Source organism: Colius striatus, chromosome Z (genome assembly GCF_028858725.1).
Source record: "Colius striatus isolate bColStr4 chromosome Z, bColStr4.1.hap1, whole genome shotgun sequence".
Classification (NCBI taxonomy): Eukaryota; Metazoa; Chordata; class Aves; order Coliiformes; family Coliidae; genus Colius; species Colius striatus.
Genome location: NC_084790.1, coordinates 78352356 through 78374691, shown reverse-complemented (window position 1 = coordinate 78374691; position 22336 = coordinate 78352356). Strand labels below are relative to the sequence as shown.

The following is a 22336-nucleotide window of genomic DNA, read 5'->3' as shown; positions in this document are numbered from 1 at the left end:
TTTCCTGCAACATTTGCTGCATTACAGTTAATGGAATTTATGAGAATGCCTTGTAATTCTCCAAAACTGCCTGGTGCGGTCATTTCAGCCAGCGCAATGTGAATTATGCAATAAGCCATCGCCTTAATTAAAACAAATTGCATTTACAGTATCAGGTCGTACTATAAATCATTCCCTAGGGTCCCTTTTCAAGGTTTGTGCTTGGCCTATTCTTGAGAAATGTTGACAGCAGCCTCCATTACCAAAAACATTTTTGAGTATTTTGTTCTAATATCCTTCTCCAGGATCCAGCCTTTGAGCTTACTGCCCTGATATACAATACAAATCTTATCCAAAAAGCAAGGCAGAAATAATGTGAAAAAGACAAAATACCCTGTTTCCCTTTTCTCTCCTGGTTTGCAGCATGGACTTTGGTAGACTGTGGCAGTGGAAGATGAAATTTGTTAATTGCGATTGAGAATAATAAAAGCCAAAAAAGGAAACCTGTAGACTAATTGTTTTCATCCAAAGTTAGAAGGCACGTGGGATTCCTCACACTCCCTACTATAATTAGACTGAACAACAAGACAACTAGATTATTAGTCCTTTGTGTAGCTCCAGTTTAATAAAGAGAATGACCACTGGGTATTTATATTCATTTGAGCTCAAAGCAGCTTAAAACAAAGCGTTAAATACAGCATATCATACTGCAGGATGAAGTAACTTGCCTTTTAAGGAGACATCGTCATCTTATTTGTGACTTTTGATATGGGGGGAAAGATTTTTGCTTCATTCAGTTTGAATCGGGCTGCTGACATCATTCATCTCTAACTAATATTTTAGCAAGTGTGTTTGCTCAGGTTTCTTTGCATTGAAAGTTAAAATAAGGCAGTTAAGTACTTTTGTTAAAGGGAGTATTGTTAAGAGTTCCCTGAATTAGAACATTTGAGTGGTGAGTTCTGGTTTTAGAGAGGCACTATGGCAAGTCTGGAGGAGGAACTCTTCATGACAGTCCTGCAGAGGTTAACATGCACAGGAGAATCCTAACAGAAGGATAATGCAAATTTTAAAAGCTCAAGAAAGCCTTCATAACTCCTTTTGCAAGAGTTGCTTAAATGTCACTAATTTTGGGGATCCTGCAGGTGGAGCTCCTTTTGCAAAATTTATTGGGGAAGTGAACCATTTATATCTAAAACTGTTTGGAGAGTCCAGTTACTTTGAAATTGCTGAAACCTCATCATGAACAACCGGGTCATTGAACATAAAATCAGACCCTAGAGTCTGATTGGAAAGCCATTAAAGCCAATGAAAAGGGGCTCACTGGCTGGAGCCAACATTGAAGCAGATCCATGGAGAATAATCTTAACTAAATCTGTCTCCATATTTATTTTCCTCTTGATATATACCTAATAGAAGCCCAGGGATATTTGCAGTGGCCGTAATATCTAGCTGTTTGTTGTGAAGATTATTTAACTTTACATCAAAGTAGGTGTCCATCTTGCCCAGCAGCCTTTCACTGATACTGTTTAGGTTTTCAGATGAAAGCCACTATCACACAAACAAGTAAACATATTGAAATAACAGAAATAACTGAGAAGGAAACAAAACAATATATATTTTCTTTCCCTGAAAGAGTGACACAATAGGAAGCAGCATATGACCAGACTATGACTACTCTTCTTAAGCCAAAATAAAGTCTGAAAATGATTGGCATTAACAAGTATTATCAAGGACCAGCTGGAACACACATATGGAAAAGTGAGCAAATATCTTCAGAACAGTGGAAAAATACCTTAGTTACATTTGTCTGTATATTTGTTAAGTGGCTATGTCTGTTTGGCTTATGATTTGAAAAGGTATTTATTGATGCTGTAGAAAAGGCCCACTGCACAAAGCTCAGGAAGCTCAAAATGCTGAAGCCAGCAAAAAAGATCCTTCAACCTTCAATAGTCATAAGTGCATTTTCCATCTCATACTGTTAGGATTTCACTGTCTCTGAGTGGTTTTCATTTTCTCACCGTGCTCAATTTTTTTCTTTATCCCCATTTAATCACAAGGAACAAGTATCTCATGGACCCTGCATTCTCTGTAGGTTTTTTGTGTTACAGGATGCTGAAAGTACATACCTATGTTTTCTTTCTAATGACTAAAAATAGGATTTTTTTAAATTTTTCCTTGTTTTTCTTTTTTTCCCTTAAGTTTTGGCAAACTCCAAAATAACTATGAAGATTACCTTCCAACTTTCTAAACAAGTTCACTGCTGGCCTGTGAATAAGAAAGCGTGAGAAAATTTGAACCCCCAAAGGTAGTTTTGGGGCAAAGTTATAAACCACTGAAAACAGCAGCTTATAATGAAAGTGTCATCTCAACCATAAAAGGTACCTCAATGGACTGAACAGGCACTGTAAAACATGATTGAAGGGGAGTTTAGAGATATTGCTAATGACTCCGACATAAGGAGTGTGGCTATAAAAGATGAAAAGATGCATGGCTGAAACTGCCCACCGCAAATCTTTGAGGAGCATCTAACTACCCAGGCGTGCCAGAGATGCAGGATTGCTAACAGAACTGGTCATGCAAATCTGCTCAGACAGAGAGACCTTCATGCTGTTACTTCCTTGGAAAGTAATGCAATTGTTCAGTGGAGAGACAGCCCATGTCCCCAGTCGCATGCTGGGGGCATTGGTTGGCATTTGAATGATGAGGATGGCCAACTGCACCAGGACTGTGATGCACAATCTCCAGCTCTTGAGAAATAACGGGACCTGTGGTTAGAAACTTCCAGTGTCTCTCTGCCTCAGCAATCCACTGTCCAAGTTACAGCAGTTTTGTAGTGTTTTCATGATGTTATGTAACTTTACTTGGAATGGACCTCTGGAGGATATGCAGTCCAGGCTCCTGCTCACCGCAGGCAAATTTCTAATTGGTTTTGAAGCAGTTCTACTGTTCTGATTTAAGCCAGGTGATCTCAAGTTTAATTAATACATGCAAAAAAATTCAATGAGCTAAAAGTCATTTCATAGACTGTCAGAGTTTGGTTTTGTCCATGATTACTTTACAACATGGTCTTTACGACATGTGTAGTGGAATAAGTGTTGGTCGCTGCTGAGATTTGATCAGGAAGACTGCTTGGTTAAACTTGTCCAACCCTTCAGGGAGCAAATTCTGACTAGGAGCTATCTTTGAATATCTGTAGGTCAAGGTTATATATGACCATGACTATGCATTTTATTTAAGCCCTTACAAAAAGTAGATTGCAATGTAAAGTAGTCTTGAAGACTTTGAGGAAAATTATTTTTTTTTAAATAATCTCTGGTGAACAGCTGAAGTAATGAAGAGAGCTGTGTTTTGGGGAAAAACTACTCTTACTTCAATGCAAACTTTCTGCCTAAGACTCTTGTTTCTCTTTCTGACTGACTCCATGTTAGAGATATGAAAAACAAGAAGTGCTGTTAAGTTGGTATGGTGATTGGACATCAAGCTGCTTTCTCACTCCCAATTCTTAACTGGACAGGGCAGGAAAAAAACCAAACAAACAATGAAAGGCTCATGGTCAAGATAAGGACAGGAAGACATCACTCACCAATTACCATCATAGGCAAAACAGAATCAACTTTGTAAAAATTATTTTGTTTTTTACCAATCAAATTAGAGTACAGTAAAGGGAAATAAAAAATCTTAAAACATTTTCCCCCCACTTCTCTCTTCTTCATCTCAACTTCACTCCTGATTTTCTCCACCTCATGCCCTTGCAGGGCCACAGGGAGACAGGGAATGGAAGTTGTCAGTTCATCACAAATTTTCTATGCTGCTGCTTCTTCCTCACATCTTTCCTTTGCTCCAGTGTGGGATCATTCCCACAGGAGACAGATGTCCATATATTTCTCCAACTTGGGTCCATCGCACAGGTTACACATTAACTACTCTAGCGTGGGTCCTTTCGATGAGTGTAGTCCTTCAGAAACAGTCTGTTCCAACATGGGTCCCCCATGGGGTCACAAGTCCTGACACAGACCTGCTCCAGTGTGGGTTCCTCTCTGCCTACAAGTCCACAACCCCTGCATGGGCTTCCCACAGGGTCACAGCCTCCTTTGGGCATCCACCCACTCTGGCATGGGGTCCTTCCCAGGATGCAGGTGGGTTTCTGCTCCCCCATGGTCTCCATGGCTGCAGGTGCAAGGCCTCACCATGTGCTGCACCACAGGCTGATGGGGAACTTTTGCTTCAGCACCAGAGCATGGTGTCTGCAGAGGTTTTTCTCTCACATCGGCATTCCTGTTTTCCAGCTGCAGTTTTTTCCCCTTCTGATGGACTTGACTCTGGCCACTGGTGAGTCTGTTTTGGAGACGGCTGATATTGGCTCTATCAAACCATATTGGGCCTGTGTGGCAGAGATTTTTGGTAGAAGGGGAGGAGCTGCAGTAGTGATCCCTGTAAGAAGTTGCTGAAGCTTCCCTGGCTCCATGTCAGGCCTGACTCTGGCCAAGGCCAAACCAATCAGGCTCCCCTGCAATAGCGTATTTAAGAAGGAAAAGTCTGCAACAGAAGGAAGTAGAAGCAAAGGAAGTGGGCTGAGAGAAACAACCATGTGGACACTGAGGTCAGTGAGGGAAGAGGGAAGGTGTGCCAGAGCATGCACTCCTCTGCAACCCACGATGACAGGCTTCAGCTCAAGGAGATTAACTGTGATCTACCTTCTGCTCATGGAGGATCTCACACCACAACATGAAGGGGCATCTAAAGAAGCCCATGACTCTGTGTGAAGCTTTCACTGGAGCAGTCTGTTCCTGAATGATTTCACCCCATGGAAGGGACCCACACTAGCACAGGTCATGAAGAACTGCAGCCCGTGGGAAGGACTCAATTCAGAGAGGTTCACAGAGGACTGTCTCTGATGGAAAGGACCCCACAATGGAGCAGGGGAAGAGTGTGAGAAGCCCTCTCTCTGTAAAGAGGAAAGAGCAGTAGATACAGATTACAACACTCATTCCCTGCCTCATTGCTTGTATTTCTCATCATCCTATTCTGTTTTTAACTGCTAACAGATTAAACAGATTTTGTTTTTAACTCGAGTCTGTTTTGCCAATGACCATAACTGAAGAGAGATCTTTCCCTGTCCCTATCTTGACCCAGGAACATTTTGGTACCTTTTCTCCTCCTCATCCCACCACATCAGCAGAGTAGGATTGACTAAACATCTATGTGGTGCTTTGTTGCCATCTGAGCCTAAACCACAGACACAGAGGAAGCTTCTGGCATATTATCGCAGAAACCACTCTGCAGCCACCTCACTACCAAAACCTTTCCATGCAAATACAATACAGCCTGACTTTGGAAAACCCTTCCTGTATACAAGCTTGCCCAAACTTTAAAATGTGGAGAATATTCCAAAGTCTCCAAATGTTGGCGAGTATATTTGTGAATATCTTCCCAAGTATTACCAGAGCTGAGGATCAAAGCTCCAGACATTTGCTTGGTGTTTATTAGCAACTTCAAGGACTCAGAAAATGTAAGTCAGACCTAAAGATGTCATGAGGTTTTACTTATTTAATAATAGATTTGAGGTTCCTTTATTTGTCTCCTGCTGAGCCTTTAGTTTGAACTTGGGTCACTTTCAAACTTTGTTGTGCTGTTAAGGTCTAGAAAATCAGGGATTTATTGAACAAGAAAGAGAAAAGATCTCAAGTGTGCACATGACAGCAGAGGGCAAGGCCTGAAACAGCTTGAGATCACTGAGAAAATCCTGATTGGTTTCTAAGCCCTATCATTGCCACAACCCTTTAGCAGGCACTACCCCTCATAGCCTGTTCCATTCCTCGTGGGAGGCTGCAGAGCACGCAGCTTTTCCCCGAGGCCAAGTGGCAAGCGTCTCAGGGAAGATGTTAGCTTGACTTTTTTTTGGAACAATTTCATATAAATACTTTAAAGACAAAAAGAAAAAAAGACACCAACTAAATACAAAGCTAATTCTCTCTACTTTTCAGTTTCTGAGTTTACCCTAGCTTCCCGTCTTTGCAGTTAGCTAGCAGCAGCACCATCACTTCTTTACTCTCCTAGGCAAGGACAGTGCTTATCATGGAAGGAGACCTACGCTATTTCCTTGCAGCCTAGTGAGGGTGATGGAACAGTAGGGCAAGGAGAAGACTTACTTCAAAAACAAGAGTACCTGCAGAAGTGGGTTAATTTTTCTATGAAATTGTATGCTTCTCAAGGCTGTGCTGTGTGCCTCTGAGAGACCTCTGAGGACACAAGAACCTCCTAAGGCTGAGTGTGCCCATCAAGGGATGCTTAGCTGTCAGGTATCACCTTCTGCCCTCCCACGTCTTTCTCATCAATGTACAGGAAGCACTGAGGGATCGAATCAGCTTCTACCCTACTCCAGACCAGAAGCCTGATTTACCTGGTCTGGCTAAGGTCTGGAGGAGGATAACTGGGACACAATGCTTTCTTGCAGAATTTGGGAGTGTTCCTCACTGCCATAGTGTCACCTTTTTCTCCATCTCCAGGGTAGAGCTCTTCACAGAGGTGACCCCATCATTGCAAGAGCCCTGCTGTGGCCTGTATCCACAATTACCAGGGTGGGATGACATGGAGATGAGAAACATTCTGCCTTTCCAACATCACTTCCTTTTTTTCAGTGATTCACTTCACCCCGTGGTGGTGTTCTCAAGTCCTTCTGCTGGAAGAACTCACTACAAAGGTGTGAGGATGGATTTTGCCAACATGTAACCTTTTTGTGATAATACGAGCAGTATGAAGGGATAGTGATGCACTTTGGACACACTCTGTGTTCCTCCATCACACCAGAAGGGGTAGTAGAACACTGACTGCTTGAGAGGTGCTGGAAAGTGCTCAGGAGAAACAGGCAGCTCAGTGCAACTCTTTGTTTTAATGTGTGTTCAGACTCAAAAGTAAACCCACGCATCCTCCTTGAAAGCCTCCTCTGCAAACCCACGTGTCTCTCTAATTGAAACAGGGCAGGATCTGAAACCATAGGAGTCCACAGCTGCTATTTCTGCTGTGCATGACTGAGTGAAGGTGAAGAGAAAAGTCAGCAAAATATCCCACAGGGTGAATCCTCCATATGCCAAGAAAGCTGACTCCACATTAAAGGTGAGAGCCAGAGCCTGCAAAACAGCGATGGCCTGGGAAGACAGAGGCCTTGATTCCCTCCAGCAGCATCCAAGTGTTATTCCCATTAACATTGGCACTAACCATCGCCCTGAATACCCCATGCACCAAAGGACAAGTGAGAGAGAGCAGGAGGAGGGACAGAGGTGATAAAGTTGTCAGGCTGTAGGCAAGGCTACAGCCACTGAGGACTGTCAGGGACTGCATTGTTTACAGATGCATCCTGGGACACATTTTACGGGCAGATCTGAGACATTCAGGATAGGACATTCAGGACAGTCTTGTAGAAACTTCATCTTGGATCAGTCTTCAGTTCACAGTTCCAGATAATCAGGGATCTACATTTCTCTTTTTATTTATCTCCATTAACAGGGGAAAAAAAAATCTATGTAGCACCAAGATTTTTGAGATGGAAGAGTCATTTGCGTTAATTTTCCACATGTGACAAGTTTCAGCTCTCAGTGATTACTGCTAACCCTGCAGCTGATGTCTAGATCACAAGACATTTGCCCTGTGTGTCCCCGTGGGTCAAAAACATTTTCAGGCATTCTCCAGCAAACAAAATTTGGTCTCAAAGAGAACAGTCATCAGTTCGACCATGCCATGGGGACACAGAGGGGAGTACTGCTTTTGCACTGTACCCTCTGTTTTGGCATTGAAAGAGCAGCACTTAAATAAACTCCAAAGCAGAAGACAGGACTGTGTATTTCTTCAACAAACAAGTCTGTAAGCCACATAGAAATCAAAATGATCCTTGTTACCAAAGACAAGACCCAACTTCTTTTAAGAGCAGTGCAACCTGTCTGCAGATTGTTTAGCAGGTGATGTAGAATCATCGAGTGAGCTCTTCCTCCTTTACTACTTTTCCCCCTCTTCCTCCTGTCTCAGCACTGAAGTGCATTAAGAAAGCAGGACGTCTGGAAGACATCTCCTCGATCACTGCTGCTCCTGCAGCATCTTGTCTGCCTTCAGGTTCTGGCATCAAGTAGCAATCAGCCTCCTTCCTCTAGCCCCCTGCCCTGGAGAAGCAGTTTTTAGACATGACCTTCCACCTCTTCATGGCTCCCTGCGTCTCTGAAATGTCTAGAGGTCAGCCCCTCACTGCTTCCACAAGAAGACTTGTTATGGAGATTCCTATCTTGCATCAGTCCCATCTCATGTCCTTGTCATCTCCCATCATGTTATCAAACTGAAAGGGGTACCAGGAGTTAGACGGTGTCCTCCGCTGTGACATGGGCTCATCATTTCACTATTTGTTGGGGAATGGCAGCTGTGTGCTGCTCATGCAAAGGTAGCCTTGACTGACTAGCTAAAAATCAGAGGTGACCTAGCTGTTCAACTTACTGCTCAGGAGCAATGTGACAAACTTCATCTTTCTTCACTGCCAGCCTCTAAGGTTAGAGAGGGCCATTACTTGTCATGGTGGGGAGGAGAGAGACAGGTCTATGGATGTGTGTGTCTGTGCATGGGGAGGGGGTAGATGAGTGGTTATGCTCTTGTTCTTTCTTCCTGACTTCGTTATATTGATTTTCAGTAGCTCGCATGCCTGGAATGCAATAAGAGAGCAATTCCTTTCTATGCTGGCTAGTAAACATTGCCTGTAACTTTATTCTGGGTCAGGAAAGTCAGCACTTAAAATTAAAAGTGGTTTCAGAGGAAGAAAGACATATTTTAAGAAATTCCAGCTGGGGGTTCCTTGCTACTGTACTTCATTTTAGAACCCAATGTGTCATATCATGTCACACGTGCCTTTAAAAAAGCATTTAACTGATATATATTCTCATCTGCTTTTTACTTGCAATATTTCAAGCAGAAGTATTTTTTTAAAATCCACTCCCTGGCCCTCTGAATTTACTGCAGAGGCCACAGACTATAAAGCAGAGGGAGCTGAAATTAAGCCCAGAGGAGAGAGAAGGGCACTAGAGAGAAAGGTCCATATGCTAGGTGCTTAAACACATACATAGTTTAAATTCTGTGCTTCTCCCCAAAGCCAGTGGAGCTGCTTTTTTGTTTAAGACTAACACACGTGGCTTAAGTCCTGGGACCTTAATCTCTAAGAGGCGAATAGTGGTGGGGTACACCCTGTGATGCCTGTAAGCTGCTCCAGATCCAAGGTACAATCTGCTATGGCAACTCCTCTGTGCAGGATTCCAGCTCAGGTGTTGGAAAGCCAGAAGTTTTCCCTGAGACATGAAAACATATGTCCCAGAGAGTAAGTCTGGGGAATGAGAGTCCTTGCTGGGACATGGCTTTCCAGATGTGGAGCCAAGAGGAGGATCTTGGATGAGCTTGGGATGAGCCTTTTGCTGATGAAGTTTCACCCAGAACAGTCTCATTTCTTGAGTACTGGGGATTTTAGCTAGAAAGGTTCCTTCTCGTGGAGCAGATAGTAACAGCACTGATTCACGTGTCTTTATACATGAGCACCGAAAACATGGTGCATTACATTTTAGATGGCTAGACGGGCATTTTACGGAGCCCAGCTCCCAGCTCTGTAAAAGCAAAATGCTGTTGAAAAACACTCAGCATAGGAACACAGTGGCACACAGTGCTACTGGACAGGGTGCTACTGCTTTGCCAAAGCAAAACAATCCCCTATTTCTACCCTGCCTTGCTGTAAAAACATCCCTGCAAATCCCTTCCCACCTCTGCCGTGTATCCACCAGCCCTGCAGCAGGGCTGTCACCACTTTGTCAGGTCTTGGGGACATCTACAGCAGGAAATCCCGCTGGGGAGATGAAGGGAGCCTGGACAGTTTACGAGACAATTGGAAGGCAAAGTACATCTACGTAGCCCTGAACTCTTGACACCTGGCCTTCCTGCTCCCTGCATGACACTTACAAACAGTGACAAGCCCTGTCACCTGCCACCTGATGTGACCGCTCTGAAAGCTGGGAAAGCCAGATGAGCTATTAACAGCTCCAGCTTCCCAAAATAAAGCCCCAGAGACTTACAACAAGGAACTGCTGTGACTCAGGCCAGTGCATTCATGTTAGGAAACCAAGGCAGCTGGCTCCCTGGGTGAAGCAGTCTGATGAAAGGAAGGCAGAAAGGCAAAGACAGACTGTGCTGGTGGCTCATTCCTGCTATCTTCCTTCTCCCTTCTCTTCCTATGAGAACAGAAACCCCTGACTGAGAGACTCTCTACTCTGGGATCAGCATCAGCTATAGCAATTCTTTGCACCATCCCTTGCTATGTCTCCCTGAGTGCTGCTATCCCTGTTTTCCACTGACCTATCTCTTCTTATCAAAACAAGAACCCACAGAAGCATAGATGTCAGGACAAGCGGGTTCAACTGAGCACTTTCCCAGTGTCCCAGTCTGAGGAGTCTTCATTGCTTTTGATACCCAAATTACTTTTTTCTGCTTATAAATCGCAAACAGAAGTTGAGTGGCTAGAGAAGATGGGGTGTTGCTTTCTCTATTAAAACAAATTTGTAGATTCACAAATCTTTGCTATCAAATAAAGGCTTCTTAAATCTCCTAGATGTCACGATTCCCAAACAATTCTCAAAGAGTAGCTATTTTCAGGATACAGCATTTTTCAGACTACTGCTGTTACTCAAAGTCTCCATCTAAGCAGTCATGCAACAAGCAACATTTTCAAACAATGGTCTATTGATTACTTGCTTCGTTAACAATAATGCAATTCCCTGGAGAGGCTTATTACCCTTGTTTTGTATTATTTTTTGCCTTATGATTTGGTCATTAATGGGTACGCTTGCATTTCATTTCATTGTGACTGACTTTCCTGGGAGGAATTCTCATCGCAGTCCAAAAGTGTTCATGAATAAGTGTTTGCTGGCAGGAGGTATGAGTGTGTAGCAGAGCTGTATGGATATTTTCATCCTGATGATGCAGCAGTAAATCAATTAAAAACACGATTGATTTTAAAATTGGGGCAAACTTACTTTTGCTTCTGGATTTCACATTACCTAAGTTAGGCTGTATAAATTTAACAATACATTACTCACACAGTGATTTCCTTGCTTGTATCTACAGCAAGAACTGCTGCACACACATCTAAGGCGACAGCAAGGGCTAAACCCAGTCCCTGTATATCCTGCAGCTCTGCTCCCACAAAGATCACAGAGCTCTTGTCCCACTGGTGATTTAACTTCTTTTGGCAACATTTGGCTAGAATTCCCTTTACTAGAGGATAAAATAAATCGAAAGGGTTCTCTACACAGATATGCTCATTCAGATTAAGGTATAGTGTACACTTAACATGGAATAGCTTTTCTTAATTAATTTGCTGTCTGGGTGCTTTTTTTTTCCCATCAGACTGCTGTAGCCCAAATTAGAATAATCGACTTTGGATATTATTGTTAGCTATTACTTTCTCTTATTATTAAGAATTATTAACAATCATTATTAGAAACTAATGGTTCCAGAACACCTCCTCACATTTAGTTACATCCTGAAGTTTTCAGTGGTATATGATGGCCAGTGTGCTTTGTCTTCAGTGAGAATGCTCACGCTCCCAATTTTAAAAGTTTACCAGTACCATTGGACTGTGTTTTCTGAGCGGAGGTAATGGTTGTAGGCTTTTAAATCTTCTATCTAAATCTCCTATCAGTTTAAAAATCTTCTGCAGTGAAAAAAAACCATTCTGTAACAAGACCACAACCAGAAGCCACTGCCCAGAACACAGCAATGCAGGGAAAATGTGGTGCAAAGAATAAGAGAAACTCAAAAGACACAAGCTAAAGACAGAAAACCATATGCTGTCTCCCACATACTCATCCAGGGCTTCATCCAAAACCCAGAAATATCATTATAAGTCCTTTGGGCTCAGAGTGCAGACCAGAATGGCACTGTGCCATGCCAGAGATCCTGTCACATCTCCGTGTGTGCAAGTCTGCAGATACAGACAGAAAAACAACTTACGTGACTATGTACTTGAATATAGATTCACAGAGACAGTGTGCATAAATCTAGATAATTTATACAGTGCCACAAATACAAACAACAACTGCCACCCCTCTCCTTTCACAAACTCATATACACAAATGCACCTCAAGTATGAATAATGCAATGACAAAGTGAGCTGCATTTGTATGGACATCATTGGTATCAGTAGTTAGGAATAATAGTTGTCTAATTGTACTCTTTCATTGTGCTCTATGTCAAAGCATGGGTGAGTAATTGCAGTCATCAAAACCCTTTCAGAGTGTGAGCAAAGCCCCGACCCCCATCACCTGCCTTCAAGTCTATCTGATGCACCACACACATGCACTTACTGTGTAGAAGAGTTAGTTAGATGTGCTGTTCACTTTATTATTAATATTATTAATATTATTATTATTTTCTGGTTTGTGTTTTCCTTCCCTCAAGGTTGTGTCTGGGTTGTGAAGGGTTGTTAGACTTTTTTTTATTGTTATTCTTATTTGTGTGTGTGTGTGAAATATCTTTTTAGGTGAGATAATTTAGACAACAGACATCAACAATTATACAAAATAACATGGTAACCAGTAACTGAAAAAAACTAATAATTGATTCTCATGGGCTGCTGAGTGTTGCAATTTGAATGTCTTTCTATTAAAATCCCTGTAATAGACACAGGGAGAAAGCAGGGAGGAGCAGAGAGAGAAAGAGGGACAGAGAAATCGGTTCTTTTTCCAATATTACTCATAAAATAGAAGAAAAGATATTTTCAAAATGCAACTGGGACTGATTTCCACTCACATAATCCCATTTTTAGTATTATTTTATTAATATAAGCATCTTGGCTCTGGGAATGCCTCCTGGATCATATATACCTACCATATTTTACATTGGGTTTAGGGAAAAATCAAGGTGAGTGCTGGGGAAAAAAATGAACCTATTTGTTATATTCATTCTGAATTGCCAGCTGTACAGTACCTGAGTGGAGCAGCAGATTTGACTATCAAATATAATTACGGCCTGTTTTTGTCGATGTGGAGTACCATGTAAGAGCATATTGTAAATATTCATCTCAAAGACAGCAACAACACAACCATGTGGGCTCTCTACTCTGTCTTGCTTCTGGAGAGGATCTTGTAGCAATTTTCTGTCATTCAGTCTCTCATGGAAAGGCAACCATCTCAGTAATGTAGTAGCAGCTATTAGAGACCACATCCTACCCAAGGAGCAGGTAGGCTCACAGGTAAATCCTTACTTTAAACCTCTAGAGGGTTTCAGTTATAAGTGTTCTTTTATCTGCCTTTATGTGATAGATCAGATCTTTCTCACTGGATCAGATCTGTGACTAAACCTGAGCCAGCAACATGTTCTTCAGACACACTGTGTCCTTGGGACACATGTCCAGCAATGTTTCCCAAGAAGGCCAATGGTATCCTGGAATGTATTAAGAAAACTGTGGTCAGCAAATCAAGAGAGGTTCTCCCCCACTTCTGCCCTGCTGAGGCCTCATTTTGGGTACTGTGTCCTGTTTTGGGTTCCTCAGTTCAAGACAGACAGGGAACTAGTGGAGAGAGTCCGATGGAGAGCCATCAAGATGATGAGTTGACTGGAACATCTCTCTTACAAGGAAAAGTTGTGAGACCTGGGGCTGTTTGCCCTGGAGAAGACCAAGGGGGGATCTTGTCAAAGCTGATAAATACCTAAAGGGCAGGTGTCGAGAGATTGTTTTTTAATGTGGTATCCACTGACAGCACAAGGATTAATGGGCACAAGCTGGAACACAGAAAGTTCCACTTGAACATGAGGACAAACTTCCTTGCTATAAGGGTGAGGGAGCCTTGAGACAGGCTGCCCAGAGAGAGTATGGAGTCTCCTTCTCTGGAGGATTCCAAATCCACCTGGGCGTGTTCCTGTGTGACCTGATCAAAGCAACCGTGCTTTAGCAGTGATTGGACTAGATGATCTCTTCAGGTCCCTTCTAACCCCACCATTCTGCTATTCTGTGATTTATTAGTAGTATATAGCACTTTCAGAAACTCAGCAGGGTATATCCTTTTTGATGTAAGCATCTTCTGTTTCCTAAGGTCATATGTGGTTTTCATGGCTGGCAAATACAAGGTTGAACAGGATGTGTATGTGTTCTCAAACCTCTGCAATAATACTTTAGAGCTCTGTAATTAAACCCTCTCAGGAATTAGTTGAAGCTCTATTTCGTGTACAAAATTCAAGTAATGGCATATTTCATAGAATCATTTATGTTGGAAAAGATGTTCAAGATCATTGAGCCCAACCATATTTATACAAGGTTCAGGGAAAGAAGTTTTCATTGCAATTTTCTTAGATTACAGATGATGATCTCAAGGTGGGAAGATGTAATTTGCTATGTGGACAAAACATGAGGATAGGCAAAATGTTTTTGAGCATTCATTGGGATGATGTCCTATGTCATTAGAGGGCCACATAACCCAAGAAGTCTTTTTCATTTCGGTTGACTGCAAGTCATCTGCATGTTTGAACTTGCTTCTCTCTCTGGAGGAAACAAATTCAGATGTACTAAAATACACATATTATTTAAGACCTCAGAACAGTCAGAAATGGAGATGAGATTGAAGAGAAGATGCTGCAGAGTAAGTGACAGCATGGGAGACACTCATGCTACTGAGTTATCCTCATGTCTTTGTCCATGAGTGGTCAAGAGAGAAGAGTGACAATGTCATTTCAGGTATTTTTTAAAGGTCATGGTCCAGAACAAAAAATATGTATGAAAACTTGACATTTTTGCTAAACGGAATTCTTGTTTTCCAACTCACTCTAATTACGATAATGCCTGAAAAATGCTTGTCATGTGGAAGGACTGTACCTTACCAGCGCCTTACAGAGACCAGTAAAAATCACACCCAGCTCCAAACTTTGTGTAATGCAAGGACAGTGAAAGAGAAGATAGAGACAAATTCAGAAAATAGAGAAAACAATGAGACAAGTTTCATGGCAAGATTAGAAGTGGCTTCAACACACTCAGGGTCTCAGGGTCAAAGTCATTCATGAGCATCATGGCAAGGGGGACAGGTTTTGGAGAAATTTCAGGTAACATCCCGAGATGGGATTGTGAGTCTCTTTAAGAAGCTCCTACCATATATAGAAGCACTGCATGGGAGGAAACAATGAGATATTTGTCTGAAAAAATCAATTACTAAGTGATAGTGTTATCACAGGATAACCGAAGATGGAAGCTAGCATTTCAGTGCAACTGAGAGATGTTAGGTAGGGGGGAGATAGGCTGTGAAGAGCCTTTCAGAGGTCCCTGTATGGACATTGAACCATAACAGCCACTCATCAGTATTATAAAACTACCAGGAGCAGTATCTCCAGGCTGGGAAAGACTCTTCTTGGCAAGCTTGTGTACCACACCGTGCCATTGGATAGAGTCCGTCCTATTGAAAACTGAATCCCTTCGAGTTCCCTGGAACAGCAGCAGCTGGAGAGGAAATAACAGTAAAATTCTATGGCCATAATAAAACCCATTAGCCATCTGAAGACTCATTTCAATCAAATAATGCAGCCTATTCATATTTAAACAGGAAATACTGTTTAATGTTTATGGTAATGATCAAATCAAATTTTAAAAATTAAACATGAAATTAAACATTAAAGTGAGATCCCAACATTTGGCAACTGGGACACTGTTCCCAACCCTCAGCTGATGGCTGCAATCTGCAGGGTCTACCCTCTTACCTTTGCTTAGTACAACTTCTTCAGGAGAATCCTAGGAGACTAGTGTCACACAATGACTGTAGTTGGTGTAGGGTAGTTGATTTGTAGTTGATCGTTCCTCCCTTTCCACTCATTCAGCTTTCAATGACAATGAGAGTTAATGGCTGTCGAGAAGGAAGCAGAGACCCAAAGGAAAAGTAGTTTCATCTGGAAGAAGCTAAATAGGAGCTGTTTTTCATCCAAGTAGAAGGCAGTCATGTGTTCCTGTTGAAATATTTTGGACTTTAGCTTTTTCCCAAAAAGAACAGGCAGAAGAAAAGATGCAGAGGTTTTTCCAAAGCACCATTGAAACAGGAGTAGAAAATGCCTCTTTGAAACAGCAAATCCTCAGATGTGCATAATGATCACAGGAGTTAAAAATGCAAAATAGCAGTTAATCTTTAAATACTGTCCCTTTGGGGTAAAGCACAGCTACTGTTGCAGACTGCTAACACTCAGGCACTTCTGTAGTGGTAGTAACTGGTGTACAGCTCCTGATTTTTAAGAGAAAGGTGATACTTTACACGGGTGAAAGCATGAGCTCAGCTGATTAAGTTAATGTTTTGACAGAGGTGGTCATGCTTGTGTTTAATGAAGACTTTGGAGTGATCTCTAAGGTATTACTTTTAGACTATATCTTGTGCTACAGTAAGCCTAGAACCAGGAAACAACTTTCTTCTTTCTCTGGAGTGATTTTATTGATAGTAAGCCTAGCAATTCTTTCCCAGTTCTCTCCACCTGAAGTCGTCAGAAAAGTAAATTTTGAAACAGTTTGAAACAGATCCGTTGTCTCTGATATCCCCGTGCATTTCAGCCATGGACCTTGTCTGTGTAGTGAGCCTGTGCTTCAGTTTCTTGAGTTGTGCAGCAAGGTTAACCTTTCACTCTAACAGTTGCTTATTTCAACGAAGTATATCCTCAGTGTAAATGAATATAAAATTAGTATTAATTAATATCAAATTAGCAATGCCGTGAACTACCAGCAAATTGCACGTTTTTCCTTAGTGTAACAAAAAAAAACTTATTACAAAAGGCAGGATGAATCTGTCAATCCCCATTCTTATGCTGACTGCTTGCCCAATTTTTTTTACTGAAGGAGCATGCACAAATATTTCCATAATGTGAAAAAAAAAAAATAAAAAGGCTGAATAAACTATCTGGGAAAGTTCAGCAAAATGGCAAGGTTTATCTTAACCTGTGTCTCATCCCTGTATCATGCACTTTAAATTGGTTTGGTATCCTGTAAGACACTGTCAAGGATTTCATTTGTTCTGCTTGACATACAGAGGTACAATTGGTAAAACTGCATCTTATCTTAGTAATTGTCTACAGAGCTAAGCCTGTACCTAGTTATTGACTTCAAAACTCAGGATTCATCTATGTGGCTCCCTGATTCAGCATCAGTCCAACAACCTCCAACTCTTATCTGTCCATCTTTCAGCTCACCTTTTTGAGTTAAACCACGACTTTGTAAATGATGAGGTTTAGATTTTTTTAATCAATTAAAATTGGGTTTGTGGGGCAGATGAGTGAAGGGAGCAGTTCTGTGTTTCTGGTAGGATCTGTGAATCCAGTGTATGTGAAAAAATACATTGTGAGCTGGTGCTTGAGAACTCAGTGAATATCATAGAATGGTAGAGGTTGGAAGGGACATTTAGAGATCATCTAGTCGAAAGCCCTGCAGAAGCAGGTTCACCTAGATCAGGTCGCATAGGAACATGTCCAGGTGGGTCTTGAAGATCTCCAAGGAAGGAGACTCCACAACCCCTCTGGGCAGCCTCTGCCACTGCTCCGTCACCATCACAGTAAAATAGTTTCTTCTTATATTTAAGTGGAATTTTTTGTGTTCCAGCTTCATCCCATTACCCCTTGTCCTATTGCTAGCTACTATAGAAAAAAGAGATGCCCCAATCTCCTGACACCCACCATTTAGATATTTGTAAATGTTAATAAGATCTCCCCTCTCTAGACTAAACAGCCCCAGTTTCCGCAGTCTTTCTTCATATGAAAGATGTTCCAGTCCCCTCATCATCTTGGTGGCCCGGTGCTGGACTCTCCAGAAGTTCTCTGTCCCTCTTGAGCTGAGGAGCCCAGAACTGGACACAGGACTCCAGATGAGGCCTCACCAAGGCAGAGTAGAGGGGGAGCAGAACATCTCTTGACCTGTTGGCCACCCTCTTCTTGATGCATCCCAGGATGCCATTGGCCTTCTTGGCCATGAGGGCACATTGCCATTGCTGGCTCATGTTGAGGGCTTTCAAAGCAAGAAGGATTTTTCTAAGGTTTGGAGGTGAGTGTTAACTTGTTCTAATAACATTTCCATTTACTAACAGAACTGTACAGTTTTTGTGTTCACATAGAGAAATTTCCGTCCGTCTGATGGTCTTTGAGCACATTCTGGTACAAACCCAGATAAGCATGCTGACATTGTAATGATTCAACAAAGTACTTTTGCCAATTTGAAGCAACCTTTCCCATTCCCAGATATGTGTTACAAATAGACCTGCTTCTAAAACATTTGGTTTTTTTCCTGCACATCCTAGGAATTCCTAGAGCTTTTGAGTTTCCATTTTCTGAAACTAAATAAACATCTAAATGTTCTTCTGGGAAGCAGATATTTCGTGACTATGAGCAACTGTTGGGAGGAGGAGGTCAGAAACAAAACGCTGTTTTCTTCCACTTTTCCATCTCTTCCCATACTAAAACCATCCTGGGGATAGGTCTTGTCTTGCATATGATTTAGTCCCACAAGTGGATGGCTCATTCCCATTCCTTGTTCCTGACAATGTGAGAAATGACAGACATAGGAGACAGCTATAAATTTCCCATGGTGGAACACTCTCTTGGGGACAATTCTTCATGGAGCGCTGCAGTAATCCCCATTTCCAACAGTATTGATTCACTCTTCACAGAGAACCCAGAAAAATAATATCAGAACTTAAGGACAATTACAGTCAGTCAGACCAACAGTCATTCTCACATATATCCCATCTCCTAGAGAGTCAATCATAAAGCAAGGGGAAATTACAAGAGCAATACTTTGTTATCTTCCTGCATTTGGCAGCTCAGGGATTTCCTGAGCCAGAGGTACTTTCTTCATATCAGTAGTTTTCAATGGATTTTTCTTCCATGAGTTGTCCCATTGTTTTTTAGTTCATGGGGATGTTTTAGATGCTGGTTTTGCATCACTGGTGTTTCCCATTGTTTAAGTGGAACCGCTTGTCCCTGGAGAAGGCAGAAGTTAATCAAAGAACCTCATGACTGGCAATTTGAACAATCATAAAATAATGCACTGAAGTCTGTTTTCTGTTTCCAAAATGCTGCTGGCTGAAAGGGTAGATGTGTAGCATGGCAGTTTCCAAGAACCATGTGTCTTTGCTGCACAGGGTGATGATGCTTACCAGATGTCATTACCCAGGGTGGAATCCCAAGTCAGTGGTGGTTTAAAATTTGTAGGAGAGCTGTAAACTGCAGGAGTTTAGCAGCTGTTCTCTAAACAACCATAAAAGCCCTGTATCCTGGGGAAAAGCTCCAAGGCAAGATTGGGTGGAGATAGAGGTGAACTGGTTCCATCCTCCAGGATTAAAGTGACTTCCAGTTACAAGTGAGAGTCACAAGACAATGAGCATGATGTTTACAGACATTCCTGTGGCACCTTTGCCATGTGCAAATGATTCAGAAACAGTGTTTTCTAGCATCTGGTGGCCAACGCCGGTTATACGGACCTCAGGCTGTGCCTGTACCTCCTGAACAGCCTTCCAGCTGACAGTGAGGAAATTGCACAGTTCTTAAGAAAGGATGAATGGCTGTCATGTTTTGTTGGGAGATGGGGTGGGGTTTTTTTCCCTTATTTCTCTTCCCTTGTTCAGTTTTCAAGCTGCTTTAGGTGATCGATAATTGCAGTAAAATGAAACAACACTAAGGTGGTTAGAAAGATCCACATAAGAAGATACATTTGTAAACAAAGATGGTGATTAAAATAGGATACAAGTCTGGGGTTGTCTGTTACGTCAAGAGCTGTGTTTATGTGTCAGCTTTACTTCCATGCCTCCTCTCCAAGGTGTCTTTAATTTAAGGCTTCCCAGGAAATGCAATATGGATTTTGTTGTTTGCAATTTGTTATCTTCTTTTTTTTTTTTTAGTATTCTTTACTTTTGTTTATGGACTCCACAGGTGCTCATAAAAATGTGGCAATCAACAGGGATATACACAAGCAGCAGAATTTTCCCATTAGAAGTAAAGCTATGCAAATATGGCAACCTACCTCAGGGCAACTTTCAAACCTGGGGAAGAAATGACAGGAAAGGAATCATATGATACTTCAAGACAGAGCTTGCAGACATCTCTCACCTGACTTTGTAGGCTTCTCTTGCCTTTTTTCTCTCTCTTATCTCTTATCCTCTCCCCTAAATATACTTCCAGAAAGGTACGTGAGTAAAAAAGACCCTCCTGGACATGTTCCTAGGCAACCTGATCTAGGTGACCCTGCTTCTGCAGGGGGGTTGGACTAGATGATCTCTAAAGGTTCCTTCCAACCCCTACCATTCAATGATTCTATAATTCTATGAAAATGGCATGTGCTGTCTTCAGGAATGCCCAGACGTTGAGGTCTGTCCCCAGAGGAGTGATGTAGAGGAGGGAGCTCAAGGATATGTCCTGTTTTCAGATGTGTCCACACATCAATGACTGGCCTAAGATGGGAACTCCCTGCAGGCACAGCTGAGAGGTTGATTTGAAACTAAGTCTGTATTAAAATAAAAAAGGAAGCATGGCATCTTTGAAAGAATAGAGAGCTTGGGACTGCATATGTTCAAGAGGGTATTGCACTGTAGAGTCCACAGCAGGATTTGGTTTTGAATGACCTTCACAACCTTCTATCCTCAGGGCTTGCCACCCACTCAACTGGTTTCCTCAGCCAAGAATTTGCAAGAAAGGACATATCCTAACCTTCACAGCAAAACTCAGTATCTCCTCAGTTAGCCTTAGATGCCCAGGAGGAAATGCAAGAAGACAGGTTCTGCCCCACCAATCTCCGCAATGAGGGACAAGTGTCTACATAGGGACACACGGGTCATCACAGACTCGTTCCTGCAGAACTGGCCATGGGGAACATCTGGTATTCAGCCATCTCTGAGCTGCAGGGCAGATACCTTCCTGGAGTGAAGTGGAGACTAGCTATGGCCTTTGACATCAGCCCAAAATGCCCCTGTGCAATGACCCTTACAAGATCCAATTACTTTCTCAATGGCTTGGGGGATGGTTTTTTTTTTTTTTCTTGTTCTCTGCTGAGTCAGAGAGGAGAATATTAAGACATTCTTACCTAGGTTGAGCTACCACATACTAAGGAAAATGGGTGAAGTCTAATACCATTTGACATAAAGGTAGTGGGAATAGTCTGAAAAAGTATGAACCTTCCAGATTCAAAGAGAGATACCCAGATGCAGCACAGCTCAGCAGGGACACAAGTGGGATGTTACAGGTGAAACTAACTTTCCAAATACCAGGGCAGTACAACATAATATTATAATATATAAATATACATAGTTTTTACCAAAAACTGAGACACATTGCTGGAGCACAGATTGCAGTAAACAAATGTAGCCCCTGGAGATGGTCTCCATCTAAGGAATGGGGTAGAACAGAACAGAACGAAGTAATCTAGAGTAATTTAGTTCAGATGAAAGCAGTAAAGCAATTCCTCTTTAAATGCTTTCAAAATGTACCACGCACCCTATGAAGTACCTTTATTATTTGAGGAGAAGAGAGACCGCCAGACACCCTTGCAGAAACCTCTCGGCTCTGAGAGTCTAAGTGTGTCCATCATAGACAAGCATTACTACTGACTACTGCCTGTGTTTGCCATATGTCAGCCCATTTTGTTCACTGTCATTTACATGCTGGCAAGCTGACTTTTTATTAAGGTAAAAGTAGATTGAAGATTTCAGATGTAGGTGCTTGAGAGACCCTCCCCTTCATGACAAGTTCAGTTCTCTCAGTTCCATATCGAACGTTGCTTCTCCCTGGTGGGGACAACCACAGATTATTTACAAGAACAATGTCATGCTAAATGAAGACAAAAGATGTGTAGGAAGTATAATTGCTGTCTGAGCCTTCTTAAGACCTGCCTATTAAGAAAGCTATCCTTTTAAGTAGCAAACAGTCACCAGAATTGTCTATGTTTGATTCTGGGGGTAGGATCTGACCCGCTAACCAACACCATCCATTGATAACGTTCCTCCATAATAATGATGCAGATGCTAATGAGCATATCAATAACAAATAACACTGTTTTCAGTTGTCATACCCTCTATTCAAAGGGTGGAAAATGCTTTACCAACAAGAACGTGTGAAGTCCCAGAGCAGCATTTTTCTCCATATGGAGTCTATTGTTCCCATAAGCAAAAAGACTTTTGTCATCTGGGTTAGCAAGGAGAAGTGGCAGTGGAACCACTGGATTCCAGACACCACAGTGCTGTCGATTCACAGTGCGAACTTGGGGTAGTTATTTCAGTGCTCTGAGTCTCAAGTTCACCATCTGTAAAATCAAGATAATTATATTTACAGTGCTTACCTCATAGAGCTGCTGTGA

The 22336-nt window shown here is 42.0% G+C and overlaps 1 protein-coding gene across 47 annotated transcripts in view; it reads left to right on the top strand.

The window, feature by feature from the left end:
• CELF4 (CUGBP Elav-like family member 4) overlaps nucleotides 1-22336 on the top strand; it is a 688894-nt gene that overhangs the window by 559196 nt on the left and 107362 nt on the right. For 10 of the 47 annotated variants that reach the window (XM_062019331.1, XM_062019319.1, XM_062019301.1 and 7 more), the window contains exon 5: nucleotides 21699-21728. The exons of the other annotated variants lie outside the window; for them this stretch is intronic. In XM_062019331.1, coding sequence (XP_061875315.1) covers nucleotides 21699-21728 — 30 coding nt within the window. The remainder of the gene's footprint in view (nucleotides 1-21698; nucleotides 21729-22336) is intronic. 47 annotated transcript variants of the gene reach the window in all.